Source organism: Leopardus geoffroyi, chromosome E1 (assembly GCF_018350155.1).
Source record: "Leopardus geoffroyi isolate Oge1 chromosome E1, O.geoffroyi_Oge1_pat1.0, whole genome shotgun sequence".
Lineage (NCBI taxonomy): Eukaryota > Metazoa > Chordata > Mammalia > Carnivora > Felidae > Leopardus > Leopardus geoffroyi.
In genome coordinates this window covers 61,130,807-61,148,574 of record NC_059330.1, presented here as the reverse complement: position 1 = coordinate 61,148,574, position 17,768 = coordinate 61,130,807, and the positions used below count along the sequence as shown (strand labels likewise).

General features: G+C 53.0%; 1 protein-coding gene, 1 long non-coding RNA gene and 1 pseudogene across 2 annotated transcripts; 2 read left to right on the top strand and 1 right to left on the bottom strand.

Annotated features, from left to right (window-relative positions):
• The first annotated feature begins 1,547 nt into the window (after nt 1-1,547).
• Nucleotides 1,548-3,929, top strand: LOC123604699 (annotated as a pseudogene).
• Nucleotides 3,930-5,594: 1,665 nt separating this feature from the next.
• On the bottom strand, nt 5,595-14,265 carry LOC123604187 (fructosamine 3 kinase related protein). The gene is made up of 6 exons (XM_045490000.1): nt 14,077-14,265; nt 9,519-9,670; nt 9,054-9,145; nt 8,045-8,127; nt 6,869-6,991; nt 5,595-6,668 (listed from the first exon to the last, which is right to left on the bottom strand). The coding sequence occupies exons 1-6, from the start codon at nt 14,215-14,217 to the stop codon at nt 6,330-6,332; spliced, it is 930 nt and encodes a 309-aa protein (XP_045345956.1). The 5' UTR covers nt 14,218-14,265; the 3' UTR covers nt 5,595-6,329.
• A 188-nt stretch (nt 14,266-14,453) lies between these two features.
• On the top strand, nt 14,454-17,101 carry LOC123604189. Its single transcript, XR_006715252.1, has 3 exons — nt 14,454-15,071; nt 15,250-15,352; nt 16,821-17,101. It is a non-coding gene; the product is annotated as an uncharacterized LOC123604189 (long non-coding RNA).
• Nucleotides 17,102-17,768: the final 667 nt, after the last annotated feature.

The following is a 17,768-nucleotide window of genomic DNA, read 5'->3' as shown; positions in this document are numbered from 1 at the left end:
TGTTTCCTCTGTTCTCTTTTCCAGAATTACAAATATTTGCTCTAAAGTTGGTCCCCAAACTGCCAGGGTTAGGCACCCGTGAGCCTCCAGGCACCCTGGGGGAGATGCTCATTGCACGCCACAGGCATGGTTTGCCCAAGCAGGGTCTGAACGTGGCAGGTGGCAGCGGCACACATCTTACTGGCCCCGAAACCCAGGCACTTGGGGTCCCTCCCCAGACCTCCCAACTCCTGTCTGAGCAACCGAATCCTCAGTGAGAAGACACATGCCAAGGAGAGTACTTTGACTTTGCAAACTGGTCTCACCCTCCTCTCAAAGCCGCATTTGACTTTGGGTTTGGTCAGAAGCTCAGTAGGGAGATGTGACTCGGGTACATGCAAACGGCCCCAGGAGCTGAGTCCCCTTTCTCCCTATAGCCAGTCTCCGGGTTCTCCTGACTCTCCAAGAACCAGAATTATGGCTGCTAAGGTGCGGAAGGCACCCAACTGGAACACAAACACAGACAACTGTGACAGTTGTTGGGGCTCAGACATGTCACGAGTGTGGATCCAGGGGGAGGACAGACTGAGGTAGTGATGGCGCCGTGTGCACTGGAGGGACTCCCCTGCTGGTTCAGATCCCTCACTTGACATGGAGTCCAGTGGCACCAAGAAGGGAAACGCAGCCCACAGCTGAGTGGGGGCATTTGCCACGGTGCTCAGAAAAGGGGCACCAGGCAGGCAGCGGGGTGGGGGGGTGCGGGGGGGTGTCCCAAGCCTCTGGCTACAGCCTGAGCCAGCAGGGACGCTGTCGAGGTGTCACTGCCACTCCCTCACCCTGGCCTCCACCAGGAACCGGGCTGGGGCCACGCCCTCGGGAAGAGGAGTGTTTGCAGAAAGGAAGGGGTTCTGCCGCCTCCTGAGAACTCAGATAGCTGCAGTCACTCTGATTGCTGCTTCCAAACATATTCCAGCACAGCCACGTACTTCTGCCCAGGAGGAAACCGAGGCAGAGAGGCTAGTCTCACACAATATGTCTTTGGAAGCAAATTTCACTGGGAGAACAGGGAGGACAGAGAAAGTGTCCCCGCAAGAGGGGAGACACGCACCGCGTACAGGCAGGCACTCTGGCCGGGAAGCTCAGCTGGGCGGCCGGGGGGGGGGGTGTCATTATCAGCCCCCTTTATGAAGGAGGGATCCAGACCTCAGGTGACTCACCTAGGAGCCCCCCGTGCTGGCCCTCAACTCCAAGCGCAGTGTGGTTCCCGTCATGCCAGAGGTGGAGGGCCCAGAGTCTTCGAAGAGGACCTTTCCAGTTCCCAACCCTACACTAGGACTGTCCAGGGACACGTGAGTCAGTCTGGAACGAAGTGCCACCCTCTGCCAGGGCTGCGTGCACTGCTCTGCAGCAACTTGAACTTCTTTCCAAACTTGCCTTTTCCGCCCTTATTTTGGCTGTGATTCCGGTTCCCTCTGAATCCCAGAGTGAGCCAAATACCCCCCATAACATACCTCCGGTTTACAGGTGTCCCTCCAGCACCGCCCTGCAGAGTAAACAGGAAGCCCCCACAGCCGCCTGGACCCACAGACATGGGGCAGCCCAGGGTCAGACCCTTGTCCACAGCGGTCCCCTCCCGTCTGCCCCCCACCCCCTGCCACCGCCAGCAGTTGGAGCCTAGAATAAACCTAAAAGAGGTCCCCATCCCAGCGGCCTGTGTGGGAACAAAATGGCAGCCCCCACGCTGCGGGGTTTGTCTTGTTTATCCAGAGCTTTAGGATGGTGGTCTGGGCAGCCAGTCCTGGTAACTCAGTCCACAGTTGTAGTTCCAGTGAGATCTAAACAACGTTTCACACCACCTACTTATGACCCAAATACAAACCAGAAAAGGAGTGTATAGAACATGCCCGGAAAGCAGGACTGGTCATTCCTCCGGAACGTTTGGAGCATCCCCTACACCTGGCCTGTACAGCTGGCATCTTTGATGCCTATGTTCCTCTAGCGGGTGATGCTCACTTGTCCTCTCTCTTGAAGGAAGGACTGGCACAGAGAAGTGAGTGGTTGAAGAAGGTGACATCACAATTGTCAGTCCGGAAGATAAGAGAACATGATCCGAATTTCAAAATAAAGGACTTCCCTGAAAAAGCTAAGGATATTTTTATTGAAGCCCACTTTTGTCTAAACAACTCAGACCATGACTGACTTCATACCTTGGACATGGTCGGGCACATCAGATATAAGAACGTCCACCGGAGCTTCCTGGAGTCTTTAGAACCACCTCAGGTGGTTCAGGTTCACTGTTCAAGTCTGATGAACCAGGGCAACATATATGGCCAGCTCACCATCTGCACGCACACCCAGCAGACTCTGGCCATCTATGACCAGTTTGGCTGGTTGACGTATGGACAGGAAGGTGTGCCCAGGGATGTCCTGGAGTATGTTGTGTTTGAAAAGCACCTGGTAAATCCCTATGGGAGCTAGAGAATGCATGGCAAGGTCATGCCCCCATGGGCACCCCCTAAGCAGCCCATCCTTAAGATGATGATGATCCCTGGGCCCCAGCTGAAACCCGGAGAAGACTGTGAGGAGCCACAAGGAGAGGCCCAAAACTTCAGCAACCCCGATGGCAAAAATGGCTCCTGGGGTGAACCGTGGCTGATGACACGGCCAGAAGCTGTGGAGTCTGGGAATGTGCAGTCAGTCATCTCTTCATCATGCTGTAGAAAGATCTACCTTTGTCCTCTCCTGTCCTGCTTGGGTGTTTTCAGCTGTCTCCTTGGCAACCACAGCTGATGGCTGGGCCCAGGTGGGTGGCTGATACGCACAGCCACGAACCTTCTTCTTCCTTTTTAAACTGTGTGTCTAGCAGCTGAGTCTCAACGAGAGTATGTTTGGATACCTGTTTTTCCTGCAGCAGAGACCATCAGGAAGAGACTGGCAGAACTTTCTTTTTAATTACAAGGCAGGGATCAGAATTTGAAATAAAACACTGTCACGGTGTTGGACAAAAAAAAAAAAAAAAAAAAAAAAAGAATAAACCTAAAAGAGCTCTCAAAACCCAAGCCCTGGAGACACACACTTGATTCCACTGGTTATAGGATCTCCTGGCGCTTCAGTTAGACTTGACAGACGGAAAGTGAACAGGATGTGGGGACAAAGGGAGATGAATGCCTGAGGCACATGAAATCATAGTGATGATAAACTGAGGAGGGGGTCACTCAGCCCCTGCACTCAAGATCCTGTGAAGGGTGAACCCTGGGAGGGCACAGCCAGCTGTGGCCCCTGGATGTGGAAACGCGGCCTGAAACCTTATCGGTGCGGATGGTGCTGTGGGGACTCTGGCTGTGCACTGGCATCCTGGTTCATCTAGACACCAAGGTCTCAGCCCCGCTCTCCTCAAAAGGATGCACAAAAGCTTTGGGGCAGGAGGCAAAGATCAGCTCCCTGAGGTCTCTCTGGCGGACAGGCCCACAGGGCAGACCATGGGGCATTCTGACACAAGAGCCCATCTGAGGAAGAAGCAGGACCCAACTCCCCCAGAGATGTGGCCCGATAGGCCGGACCTCTGGCTCTGCTGCCTCGCGGTGTGCACCCCGCCCCTCCCTGAAGGATACGGACCTCTCGCGGCCAAGGGGTCCAGGAGCCCAGACCAGAGCTCACCCTATGGGTCTAGCGGAATCTTCCCAATAATCCGGGTGCCAGCAGGCTGCTCCACAAGGGTGGGAGGCAGGCTGCTGCTGGGACACGGTCACACAGCTGCCCTCCGAAAGCATGCCTGGAAATTAGCACTCCTCCCCTGTTTCTGCCAGCTCGGCCTGCCCTGAACCCAGAAACAGTGTGATTTCCATATTGGGAAATTCATCCTCAGATGACACGTAGACAGGGGCTCTCATGGATGGCTCTGAGGAGGTTCACAGGCCCTTGGGTCTGACGTTTATACAATTTTGACAACTCTTTATAAAAAAAAAAATGTATAAAAAATTATGAATACAGGGGCATCTGGGTGGCTCAGTCAATTGAACGTCCGACTCTTGGTTTTGGCTCAGGTCATGACCTTAAAGTTTGTGAGATGGAGCCCCATGTCAGTCTCTTCACTGACAGTGCAGAGCCTGCTTGGGATTCTCTCTCTCTCTGCCCCTCCCCTGCTCACATTCTCTCTCAAAATAAGTAAACATTAAAAAAAAAGAAAAAACATGAGTACAGAATTAAGTACAAAAGTAGGTATTTTATTTATTTTTTTATCTTGAGAGAGAGAAGGAGCAAACAGGGGAGGGGCAGAGAGAGGGGGAGAGAATCCCAAGCAGACGCCCTACTCAGCACAGAACCCGACACAGGGCTCGATCCCACAACCCTGGGATCATGACCTTAGCCGAAGTCAAGAGTTAGACGCTCAGCTCACTGAGCCCCCCAGGCACCCCAGAAAAGCAGATATTATAGAAAGCAACAGGAACAGAGTTTAAAAAGCTGCAAGCACTACACTAAAGCCAGGAGACGTTGAAATACTGTGTGCGCTAAGCACCCACCACACCTCTGCAACATGCATCCTGCGGGTCAGCCCTGGCCACACGCTCCCAGGAGTAGCCTCTCGGGACGGGGTCCGGGCCACCCTCCTGGCCCCCTGGCCACACGCTCCCAGGAGTAGCCTCTCGGGATGGCCACCCTCCTTGCCCCGAGACTCTTGCAGTGACCGGCAGCCAGGGAGGCTGCCCCACCCTCTCAGGTCACTGTCCACCAGACTTTGCAGAGAGACTGAGAACAGCTGTCACACAGCACCTGTCAAAGAGAAGCAGACCTCCAGCTACTCCTGCCTTTATTTGCAAGCTCTGTGCTATTCTCTGTTGAACAAGATCAACAAAAAAAACTGCTCTTTTAAGAAACAACATTTGGGGGCACCTGGGTGGCTCAGTCAGTTAAGCATCCAACTTTTTTTTTTTTTTTTTTCCCAACGTTTATTCATTTTTGGGACAGAGAGAGACAGAGCATGAACGGGGGAGGGGCAGAGAGAGAGGGAGACACAGAATCGGAAACAGGCTCCAGGCTCTGAGCCATCAGCCCAGAGCCCGACGCGGGGCTCGAACTCACGGACCGCGAGATCGTGACCTGGCTGAAGTCGGACGCTTAACCGACTGCGCCACCCAGGCGCCCCTAGCATCCAACTTTTAACTTCAGTTCAGGTTGTGATCTCATGGTTCGTGAGTTTGAGCCCCACATCGGGCTCTGCCCTGACAGCACAGAGCCTGCTTGGGATTCTCTCTCTCTCCCTCTCTGCACCTCCCCTGCTCTCTCTCTCTCTCTCTCAAAAATAAATAAATAAACATTAAAACAAAATATGGGCGCCTGGGTGGCTCAGTCGGTTGAGTGTCCGACTTTGGCTCAGGTCGTGATCTCACGGTTCGTGGATTCGAGCCCCGCATCGGGCTCTGTACTGACAGCTCGGAGCCTGGAGCCTGCTTCTGATTCTGTGTCTCCCTCTCTCTTTGCCCCTCCCTCGCTCAAGCTCTGTTTCTCTCCTTAAAAATAAACATTAAAAAAAAACAAAAACAGTTGTGCCTATTTATAATCACATTACAAAGGTTTCTTGGTAAACAGCTAAGACAAACACTGACTTACGATGCAAATAAAGGAAACCACTGAAAGTTTATTCAAATTTTTATGCAAAAGGATTTATTGGCATCAACGTCATTCATGAATATTTCCCATCACTGAAAGACTGAGGAAGGAAGAACCACTGGTTTAGCACTTTCTTATGCAAACAAACAACCCTACACACTTTCAAACGCAGACATGATGGGGTGCTATCACAGGCGATTCAAAGGGTCCTAAATTACCTAAGACCAGCAGCTTGGTCACTCCCAGAATCAGCTTCCAGACCTGTCAGCCTGCGGCAGGGTGCAGAGGTGGCACAGAAAGAAAGTGAATGTACTAGCTTTCAAACCGGTTGTTAGAAGACGTCCTCAGTAGGGTTTCATGTCTACACCCAAGTCTAACTCATCGAGAAGCATCTTCCGGAACATCAGAGTCATTCCTGGAGCTGAGACAGAAGGAGCCGGGGAAGCGTCCTCAGCAGCGCCTGGCACGCCTGGCCGCTTCCCTTCTCGGCCTTCAGGACAGCAGTGTTTTCAACTCGGCCCATGCTCCACGGGTCCCTCTGGTCACAGCGAATTTCCGGTGAGGTTTCATCCAGCAATGAAGTCTAACGGAACGTACAACCTCCAGAGGACAAAACCTTTCTCCCTCGTACTCTACAAGGCTTGGGAAGTTAGTCTGAAGATTCGGGGAGGAAGGCCTGAGGAAGAGGGCTGTGGGGACAGGAGGCGCCGGCCACAGGTGTGTGGCTAGGACCTGAATCAATCTCATTTGATGAGATTCCTCATGATACTCAGGGAGGACCCTCTATACCCTGATCCGAAGTGGTTCCAGTGGTTCAAATAGTGGAAGAGTTGATACAACTGCAGGCGCGCCTCAAACCCTGGGGCCTTGGGGATTGCACTGTGGTAGGCAGAGTAGAAGGAGCGGCTGAAGCCCCCAAACATGCCAGCTATCGCCAGCTCGTATTCTGAGTGGCCATAGAAAGAAGCTGGATCAAAAATGATGGGCCCAGAGGAGTCCTCCGCCACATTTCCTCCCCAGAGATCTCCATGCAGCAGGGCTGGGACGATGTCCAGGTCACGAAACAGGTCAGGGATCTTTAGCTGCGGAGGAAATTCGTCCTCAGCAAAGAGACCAACACGTGTCGGAGGGACGCAGATGCGTTTCTGAGTGTGGTTCAACCGCCCAAGCAGAGCGCGGCGCAGACACACACGGACACACACAGAGCTCAGGCACCGGCCAGCCTCACCCCACCTGCCGCAGGGCCACCCCTGTCGGGTTTGCAGGGCAAGGCTCCCCTCACCTGCAGGGCAGACCAGAGCTCCAGGGCCTCCCTGTCCCCAGACCCCTTCTCCACCATGTCCATCTGGGGCTGAATGCGCTGCCGGGCGTAGAAGGTGACCCAGTCCTCCTGCCAGACATTCACCTGCGTGGACAAAGAAGATGCCAGAGCAGGACGGGGAAGCCCAAAGTGGAGAGGCACCACTGCGAGGGCAGGCTGTGGAAAGGCGTGCCGGCCGACCGGCAGACGGTGCCTCGCAGATGGGATTGGGACCCCAGACCCTGTCCCAGAAGCGGGGACTCTCCCAGTGCAGGGCAACAGAGGCCACTCCAAGGAGCTCTAGGATGCTTTCTTTCCATCTGGACTCACGTGGGAGCACAGCAGCCAGAGCCGGCTAGCCTTCCCCGACCATAGCTCATTGCTGACCATCCACTTGGCCCCAAGGACCCCTCTTCCGCCCCTCCCAACGCTGACCATCAGAGGGGAAGCAACAGACGCACACGAGAGCACAGAGCACAGAAAAGCACTCACAGGTGTACGTGTCCGTACGCACACAGGGCAAGCTACAGGCAGGCGAGGAAGGGGCGGAGCCAGCTGAGACACCCCAGGAGCCCCCATGGGGCAGGTGGGACCGGGGAACCCCAGCTGTCAGCCACTCACCACCCCAAGCAGGTTCCTGGACAACCTCTCACGACATTTCAAAACCTGACCAGTGTCTCCTGTGCCCCTGCGCGCATCAGGGAGCCCCTGAAAGTCTTCCAGGTCACTCAGTATTCCTCTTCAGAGAAGCCGCAGCTTCCTCCAAGGGCACAGCCACTGTCCTCCGCACCCAGCAGGTGCTGGGCATCAAGTGGAGCCCCTGGACTGAAATTCCCGGGGAGTCAACCACAAGATCATAAAACTGGAAGGTACAATCCCTGTGCATCGTGCCATCGTTGAGGGTTTAGTATCAAGGAAACTTTCCTTAATTCCTAAGTTTTACCCACCTTGACACCCAGCATCCTGACTTGCTGGTCCTGTTTCTCTCAGCTTATCTGGCACACGAGGTGTGTAAACCTCATGCCAGCCTCTTAAAAATTAGCAAAGAAAAAAGGGAGCAGAGACTTTAAACCAAACTTCATAAGGAAGGGGGAGGGTGTTCTTTTCCTGAGCGGCTGACCTGCCTGGAACGCGGAGCAAAGGGCCAGTGTCGCTCACCTGGGGAAGGTACCCACAGCATGTCACCACGTCAAACCCGAACTGGTCCACGAAGGGCCGTTCTGCCCGCCCGCCTCCTTTCCCTTGCAAAAGGAAAACAAGAAGGATGACTAGTTCCCACGCTCCCTCCGGCTGCTCGCGGGGCTCAGGGCATTGAGGCCCGTCCTGGGTGTGCCCTTCCCCCACGCCCCGTCTAGAGACAGAGCAGGGCCTGGGTCTGCACAGACCCCCAGGACCCGGGAACAGAGCCTGCTCCAGTACACTCAACTACGGCCGGGAGAGGCACCAGAGGGCGCTGAGCGCTAAGCGCAGGCACAACACTGCCTGAAAAGGAGGAAAACCACCCGCCTGGACCCAGCAGGAGAGGAGGGCTCTCGGGGGCCAGCCCAGCTCTTGCACGTGAGAAGAATAAACTGCGGGGATCTGAACTGGCCTCCTTTGCATCCTCTGCGTCTCCCCCAAACTCAGAGCAAACCCCAAAGGCCTGAACTACGTGTGGCTTGGAAGGGGTGGGCGGAATCTGACAGGGTCTAACAGCAGATTCTCGGCCGCCTGTCCCTGGTGTGTCGGCCACTCTGTTAGCACAGTGACCCCGTGGGCTGCACATGGGTTATCACGTGCCAAAGGATAAAAATACTGGAAGATTCTCTCAGTGCTAACACTAAGCTGTAGAAATGTCGATGTGAGGGCTGCCATGCTGTGCCTCACGTGGGGCTATTCTTAGAAGAGGCACCACACAGAAAGCCAGGGCAACCTTGACGGGCTTTCTTCTGGGGAATGAGGGTGAAAGGAACCAAACATGACGGGGTTTCAAGTCCAGGACATGCTTCCCTTCCAAATGCACGGTGACACAGAACAGGCACCCCAGACACGTGGCCCTGGGGGTGACGCTCCTTTCCTTTGCCATCAACACAGACCTGACCCTCCTTCAGCCATGGCAGGACCCCACCCACGCACCCACGCTGGCCAAATGTCCTCGAGGTGCCCTTGCACTCGCACAGCCCCATACCCACGGTGCCGGCCTCCTTCTGGAGCGTCTCCCCAAGCCTCTTGTTCTCTAGATGCAGGTCTGCGAGCTGGGCTCCAAGCTTTGCAGCATGACTGTGAAACAAACAGCATCAGCTAAGTGTGTGGCACACAAACATGGGGACACAGCCACCCGTAGTCTCAGGCCACATAAAGCAGGTCAGGGGACAGGACGTCTGCTTTGGTGGAGCAAAGGGGACAAGAAGGACCCTGGCTGTTTGATGGTCTCTCCCAGCCTTTCCGTGGCTGCTGGGTTGTCAGCGTCTCACCTGGGGAGATCCCTTTCCTGTTTGCCTTTGGCGTGCGGAGTATGTGTCACTCTCTGCAGAACCCATGATGTGTGAGGTCATGGGTTCCTCAAAATTACACCCCCAGATGCAAGCTTTCAGGTAAGGAACCCCTCGGAAAGAAAACAAAGACAACCAAAGGAGAAGGTGCCAAGACAGACCTGCTCAGATAGCGCATGTCCAAATGCTCCATCACCAGCATGCTGCCGCCTCCTGGGGCGTCGAGGACCTTGATGGGCTTGGGCGCTTTCACTGTGCCCGTTCTCAGGATGGCCATTAGACTTGCCATCTCACCTTCAAACATTCTCTTGGCCTTTCCGAAAAATAACGGAGATGGAGAAGAGAAGGGAGAGCAAGATTACTTCCGGAAAGGTTCTACCTGGACATGTTTTCTTGAGCATTACAATTTCTTTTTAACGTTTTTTTAACATTTACTTATTTTTGGGGCGCCTGGGTGGCTCAGTCGGTTAAGCGTCCGACTTCAGCTCAGGTCACGATCTCACGGTCCGGGAGTTCGAGCCCCGCGTCGGGCTCTGGGCTGATGATGGCCCAGAGCCTGGAGCCTGCTTCCGATTCTGTGTCTCCCTCTCTCTCTGACCCTCCCCCGTTCATGCTCTGCCTCTCTCTGTCTCAAAAATAAATAAACGTTAAAAAAAAAAAAATTTAAAAACATTTACTTATTTTTGAGAGCGGGCGAGCGAGAGAGCACGTTGGTGCACATGCACGTATGAGCAGGGGAGGGGCAGAGAGAGAGGGACACAGAATCCCACGCAGGCTCCAGGCTCCAAGCTGTCAGTACAGAGCCCCAAGCGGGGCTGGAACTCACAAACAGTGAGATCATGACCTGAGCGGAAGGCAGACACTTAACCGACCGAGCCCCACTGGCGCCGGCACCCCACGAGCATTACAATTTCAGTCCAAGGCTGTCCTGACTGCAGACTCAGCAGACACAGGCAGCTTTTCTAGCTTTTCGGCAGAGTGGATTACACGCTCTGAAGCTGCACGGGGGTAAGAGCGACGATACTTCCTCATTCTGGACCCTAATCTGCAACTCTCGTGGGTCTCTCCTGGGAGGGAAGTAAAAGGCCTCTCACATGCCACTGAGCGCCTAGTGTGGAGCCAGACTGTGTACGTGGGCCATCGTCAGACAGCACCTCACCCGCAGTCCTGTCCCACCAGACCCTCCACCTGCACAGGCCAGGAACCAGGGGCCACCTCTCACTGGGTCTGAGGGCACCTCCCACCTCGCCCAGGAAGACATCCCAACTAGAGCACCACGTCCACCCTCTCCCCCAGACTGCAGCAACCATCCTTACTTCGTCTTCTTGCTGACCACGGCAGGGACCCTCACCGAAGGCAAATCCCACCCTGGAACACACCCTGAGCTAGCAACTTGCGCCACAGCAGCCGGGATCTGGCCCCGGCCACTTTCCTATGCTCATCTGGGGCCCCTTCCCCAGGCCCCACCCCATACCTCCATGTACCGCTGTGCACACACCGCACATGCACACACATCCCTGTGCCCTGGGTTACAGCCTTCTTTTAGTTGCCCAAAGATCGAAGCTTCAATGTGCAGGGGCACGTCTGCTTGGAACACTACTCCCACCTTATGCCAGGTCAGACCCTTCATCACCACACTTCAGATCTTAACATGTTCTGACTTCTCAGAAAAATCTGCCCTAACTTCCCACACTAGGTAACTATTCCCTTCAAAAGTTTTTTTTGTTTGTTTGTTTGTTTGTTTTTTTATTTTGCTAGAGCATGCGAGCACAAGTAGGGGAGGGGCAGAAAGAGAGGGAGAGAGAGAATCCCAAGCAGGTTCCACACTGTCAGCACAGAGCCGGAGGCGGGGCTCGAACTCACAAACCGTGAGATTATGACCTGAGCCAAAGTCGAGTCGGACGTGTGACTGACTGAGCCACCTAGGCGCCCCACCACTCCCTTTCAAATTGCTTTTATTTTAAGTCAAAATGTACACAAGCATGAGCAGAAAAGGGCACAAGCGGGAGCATCCGATTCCAATTCTCAGTAAGTCCAGACATGGTGTGACCGCTGCCCAGAGGCTCCACGGCCCCCAGCCGCCTGCTCCACACAGATTTGCCTCGTCTGCTTTGTCCTTCTACATGCAGAGGCAGGCAGTCTGGCTTCTATGTCCCACTGCCTTTGTTATGCTGCTGCATCAACAGGGGTTATTCTCACTGCTGCACAGAGCTCCACAGCACGAACATTCTGGAATGGGCTCACCCAGCATACTGGGGACAGACAGCTGGGCTTCCAGCATGGGGCTACTTATTGTCAGGACTGACTCTGTGACCTCAGGCAAGTTACTTAAAGTCTCTGTGCCTGTTTCCGCACGTGTAAAAACGGGGTCAGAAACAGTACCAATCTCACAGGCTCACTGCCATAAGTAACTGAGTTAGCAGCCAACACTTACTAGGCCCATTCCAAACACTTTATAAACGGTGCTATTATCCTACTACCTTCTACCGAGGAGGAAGATAAGAGCTGTGCCTTGAGAATTTTCCAAACGTTCTCTTTAGGAAATAAAGGGAAAACGACTGGGCCCCGGCTGCGCTTTGTACTAGAGCACTGGTCGTGAAAAGGAGAGTAAGGCGTAGAATAAAAACAATAATCACCTGGGGAGAGGGGCAGGGGGATCTGTGAACATAGCCAGAGGTGAAGCCTCCCTCACAGAAGTGTCTGCTGCTCCTCGAGAGGAGGGAGAAGTAGGCAGCAGGTGTGGGTAGCCCTACACAAAAGAGCTGGAGCTTAAGGGAGGAGGAGGGGAGGAACCCAGCACGCAATTAGGCAAGACAGAGACGAATCATCTTATTTAGAGCGGTCAATTCAAGCGGGGTGAGAAGGAAAAGAGAAGAGCAACGGTGCAGTCTCCTCCCGGAAGGGTTGGAAGGTATTTTCACCTCCTACAAGGTAAAGCAGTACAAAGTCCTGTTTCCCATACGACCGGCAGATGTCTATGCTACGGCCAGCACATCTGCATAACTCACATAGTATTTTCAAAGCAAGCTAGAAATTTGGAACTATCTACCAAAGGACAAGAAGGAACTTATGTGAGGAAGATTGGCAAAAAGAAAAATGGACTTGGGGTGCTCACAGCTGGCTTGGTCGGTGGAGCGTGTGACTCTTGATCTTGGGGTTGTGAGTTCGGGCCCCACGTTGGGTGTAGAGATTACTTAAATATAAAATCTTAATATAAAAATAAAAAAAGGAGATGGACTTTGATGACAAAAGAAGTAAGAACCTGAAGAAATAGCACCAGAAGAACAAGGCTTGAAAAGTGTCACTAAGTGGACCAACTGTCATCATCAGAAAGTATTTGCTTCCCCTCTAACAAACACAGTCTTGAATTGTAACAAATGCCAGCAAGGTCCAAACACAAACATGCCTTATAAACGGGAAGAACACACACCGGAGAAGCCCCCGCAGCAGGACGTGGGGAGGGACAGCACCCACACTAGGACCGCGTGAAGGCACTCCAAGCACAAATGCTGACAAATCCCTGAAAGGACGCAGCACTGGGCGCAGCTGATCTCCCCACAACAAAGGGCTGAAGGCTGGTCTAGGAGGGCAGCGCATCAGAGAGAGATCATTCCCAACCACGGAGGGTGCAGCGCGCACCCGGGAAGAAAATGAAAACACTTGCAGGAGTGAACGAAAGCAAGCCAGGTGTGCGACACGCGGCCCTGGTCCTGGGGTCAGTCCCTGCAGCCCTGTTTGCAACAAGGCATTGCCTGATCCCGCCCATTGCCTACGGGAGCCAGCCTGGGCCTTCCAGAGGAGAGTCCTGGGGCGACCCACCCAGACTGGGCAGCGAGGTGACACCAACACCCAGCGGGAAGCACAAGGTCAGCAGCAGTGAGGTTCACCTACTTTCCACAGGGCCCTCTCCAAGTTCCTGCAGGAACAGAAGTTTTCGGAGTGGGTGGCCCGTCCCCCCAGGCCTATGTTGACACCCGCAATGTGACGGTGTTAGAAGGCGATCAGGCTCCATGTGGCTGGAGCCCTCATACTGGGACCAGGGCTCTTAGGAAAGAGGCCCCAGAGGGCTCCCTTGCCCATGTGACAGGTGCGGACACTGGGAGAAGTCCCCTTCCCCATCACGAAGTGGGCTGTCACCAGACACCTTCCAGCGCCCAGAGGGGAGAAGAGCCGTCTGTTCTCAAGCTGTCCGCTCTGTGCTCTCCGTTACCCCGCGCGCCCCAATGACCGAGGCGGTGGCTACGTTATCTTCGGTAATTCAGAAAGGTCCCAGGACGAGAGAGGCTTCTACTACCAGCCCTTGTTCAAAACTCCCCAAACAGGGGACTTTCTCAAAGGAGCGGCCGCAGGCATCACTGGAAAACCATCCCCAGCACCCACCACCCACACCACAGCAGGGAGCAAACCTGGGCGCAAGGGTCCCCAGAGGGCTGCCTACAGGGTCCGCTAACCTGCCCAGGGCTGACAGGACGGATTCCGGGTGCACGACCCCAGGATCGCCCAGACGCAGCCATGACGGGCAAGGGCTTCATCAAGGACCACCACCCTGTGGCCCTCCTGTGCGGCCCCTACCCCCACGCCAGACCCCGAATCGCGGACCTCCGACTCCCTAGACTCGGGACCAGGACCCCAGATCCCGCCCCGGGCCTGCAGCCCCACCCAGACCCCAATCGCCGACCACCACCCACCCACCCCGGCCCCGCCCACGGCGGCTCTGACCTCCGCCTTGGAGTTCACTTTCACAAACACGCGTCCTCTGTCCGTGTCGTAACTCTGGCCCTGGCTAATGCACCCGCCCCCCGAGTGACCCGTAGCCTTGACGAAGTCGCAGCCCAGCTCCCGCCTCAGCAGAGCCTCCATGTTCAACGAAACGCGGTGGCGGACTGCCTCAGGCTGGGGGAAAGCTAGCGGCGGAGACGCACAGTGATTGGGTGAGGTGTGGGAGGGGCGGGGTCGAGCCGCAAGAGCTCCCAGGGATTGGGTGAGACACCACGGGAACGGGGTGAGATGCTGAGGGGCGGGACCGGGCCGCCAGGACACCCGGCAATTGGGTGAGACGCTGAGGGGCGGGACCGGGCCTCTAGAACGCTGAGGAGCAGCCGGTCTCTTCCGGCGGTTGTGAAGTTGATAACTGGTGGTAGGCGAGAGAGCTCCCCCTTCCGGCCGCCGTGTCCATCTTAGGAGAGATTGTCTTCTAGTCCTGCTCAAACACGTGATTGTCGGTTAGCCTCAGTCTCCCCAGCTAGAAGAGCGATCGGAGTCAGCTTTGCTTCCTGTGTTAGTTGAGGTTCTCCAGAGGAGAGGGGACAGGATATGTACCCGGAAAGAGAGGTTAGTTTTAAGGGTGGGCTCTGTTAACCTTAAAAATAATAAAAAATAATAAAACAGTTATTTTACCAGCAAAGATGGGATTATTTGGGAATAGCAGAGACTTGCTTGGCAGGGTAAGTAGACTTGCCAGAACCAGGGGCAAGTCTGGAGAACGGGGAGAGGAGAGAGAGGGAGCTGTAAGCGAGACACACGGATGACACCAGGTGCTGGTGACACCAGGTGCTGGACACAAGTCAGACGGCGAAGTCATTATTCGCAGCAACAATAAATTAAGTAAAAACTGCATAAACAATAGAGGACCCGATATATTTGCAGTAGAAGTGGCTCCAAAGTCTACAATAGTTTGTCAACATGTGATGCCTCTGCGGGAACGACAAGACTGGGTATGTTACTGTGTGTATTCCCTTGTATCTTAAATACTGTTTTCTACTTGAGGCTATCAAACTAAGAACTAGTCCAGTTTAGTCTCTTATTTGTTGGTCAACTAAATGCTAATCAACTTAACTGATGCACATAATCTATTTAATTTGTATGTATTTATGTTCTATGCCCATGTTATAGTCTTTATTATTAAAATATAAATAAATAAAGGAAAGGGGGAAGTGTGATGCTCTCTCATTGGCTGGGCTGTTGCTGGAGCAGCAGGAAACCTTCCTGTTGCTGGGTAAGTACTGTCCACCTGCCTCTCCTCATGCTGGGTCTGCAGTTGATAAGTAGTGCCAGGTGCCACAGCTCCCCTGCACCCCCCCCCCCCCGCACCCCCCTATCAATTTATTTAATTAATTACATCAACTACATTAAATTAAAATGTTAAAGGCTCCTGGGCCGATTTAGCAGCTTAGATGAGAGAATTGGTAAACTGGAAGATGTCAGAAGTCATGAAGAATGTGTCACAAGGAGACAAACAGGGAAATCACAGGCAAGATAAGGGACATGGAAAATGGTAGACATTTAACTGGAGTTCCAGAAAAGGGGAAAGAAACAGGCTATAACTGAACAGAAAATGGCTGAGAATTTTCTAGAACTGATAAAATACACCAACCCTCAGATCCAAGTTCCCCCCAAATCTTAACCTGGATAAACTAAAAGTTCACATATAGGCAAGTCACAGGGAAATTGCAGGCCACCAAAGGCATGGGAAGTCTCCAGTGTAGCCAGCAAGAAATGTCAGATTGCTTTTATTTTTACTGTTTATTTATTTTTGAGACAGAGACAGAGAGTGCAAGCGGGGGAGGGGCAGAGAGAGAGGGAGACACAGAATCGGAAGCAGGCTCCAGGCTCTGAGTTGTCAGCACAGAGCCGGACGTGGGTGGCTGGGACTCACAAGCTGTGAGATTATGACCTGAGCCAAAGTCGGACACTTCACCCACTGAGCCACCCAGGTGCCCCCAGATTGCTATGAAATGATTAATGTTTGCTTTCCCAACACTAATACTGGAAGCCAAAAAGGTAGTGGAATAGTTGTCACCAAAAGAGTATAACTGCCCAGGGAAAATAAGTTTTCAAGAATGAAAATGAGATAAAGACATTGCTCGGGAAGATGGCCGACTAGGAAGACATCAGACTCACCTTGTCCCACAGAGACAGCTAAAGAACACCCACATCAGTGTAAAAAACCCAGAAGATGACCCCAAGATGGCAGACTCTCCATAGCGAAATGTAGAGAAGAGGCCACATGGAAGAGGGTAGGAGGGAAGGAGACACAGTTGGGAGCCCTTTGGAGCTAGGGACCGTCCTCAGGAGGGAGAGACACAGGTGCATGGAAAGGGGAGAGGACCAGACTCTCACACCAGCCATGCAGTCATGGGAAACACACGTGAAAAACAGAGGGGCATAATGTCACAAGTTTACAAGTCTGTGGGACTTAACACTCAGAACACTTAGAACTTTAAGATATGATTCAGACTGGGGCTCCTGGGTGGCTCAGGCAGCTGACCTTCTGACTCTTGATTTCGGCTCAGGTCATGATCTCAGGGTCGTTGGGCTCTGCTGAGCATGGAGCCTGCTTGGGATTCTCTCTCTCTCGCTGTCTCTCTCTCTCTCTCTCTCTCTCTCCTACTGCCCCTCCCCCCCCAATAAAAGCAAAGAAAAAGACATTATTCAGACTAAAGACCATTTGCTTCTATTTCTAGTGACGCAATTTTCTACCAGGAGGACCCTCCCAAAGGAAAGCCAAAAGGATGCTTTTCAGCCAAAAGAAAAGTGATCACAGGTTGTAAAGCCAAAATCTAAGAAGGAGCACAGAGCAAATAAAGTGGTACATAAGTGAGAAAATCTAATTGTACAAAATAACAGTAAGTCTTGTATGACAAAATGAGAGAATTTTTAAAACAGTTGAATTTTACATTTTCATTTAAAAGGTTCGGGGCACCTGGGTGGCTCAGGCGGTTGAGCATGTCGGTGCTGACAGCTCAGAGCCTGGAGTCTGCTTCTGATTCTGTGTCTCCCTCTCTCTCTGCCCCTCCCCTGCTCATGCTCTGTGTCTCTCTGTCAAAAATGAATAAACATTAAAAAAAAAGTTTAAAAAAAGAGTAAATTGTTGTAAGGTGTTCATGTTGTTTGCTCAAGAGTAAAGGTAAAGGAGGGGCACCTGGCTGGCTCGGTCAGTGGAGAATGCAACTATCAATCTCAGGGTTGCAAGTTCAAGCCCTATGCTGGGTGGATGGGTGACTTAAAACCTTTAAAAAAAGTGAAGGTAATGATTACTTTTAGTCTTTGATAAATTATATATTCATATTATTTCTAGAGTAAGCACTAAAAAATAGAGAATTTGTGTTGCATCCACACAACTCCTGAAACAGAATGCTACGGGCACCAGTGACAGTTTATTACAACGAGAGGCAAGGCCAACCGATCGGGACCGACACTCTTGACCAGAGTGCGGTCTCGAACAACCGGGGTACAGAGTTTTTATAGCTGACCACATCATCTTATCATCACCTGGGGATAGAACAAAGAAATAGTTCCCAGATGGGGGTGGAAACAGTTCAGACATGCCCTTGCCCCGATCCAATCAAACACTACACCAGTTGATTTTCCTTAAACTTTTGTTCCCTTGATTGATAGGACAAGGCTGTTAT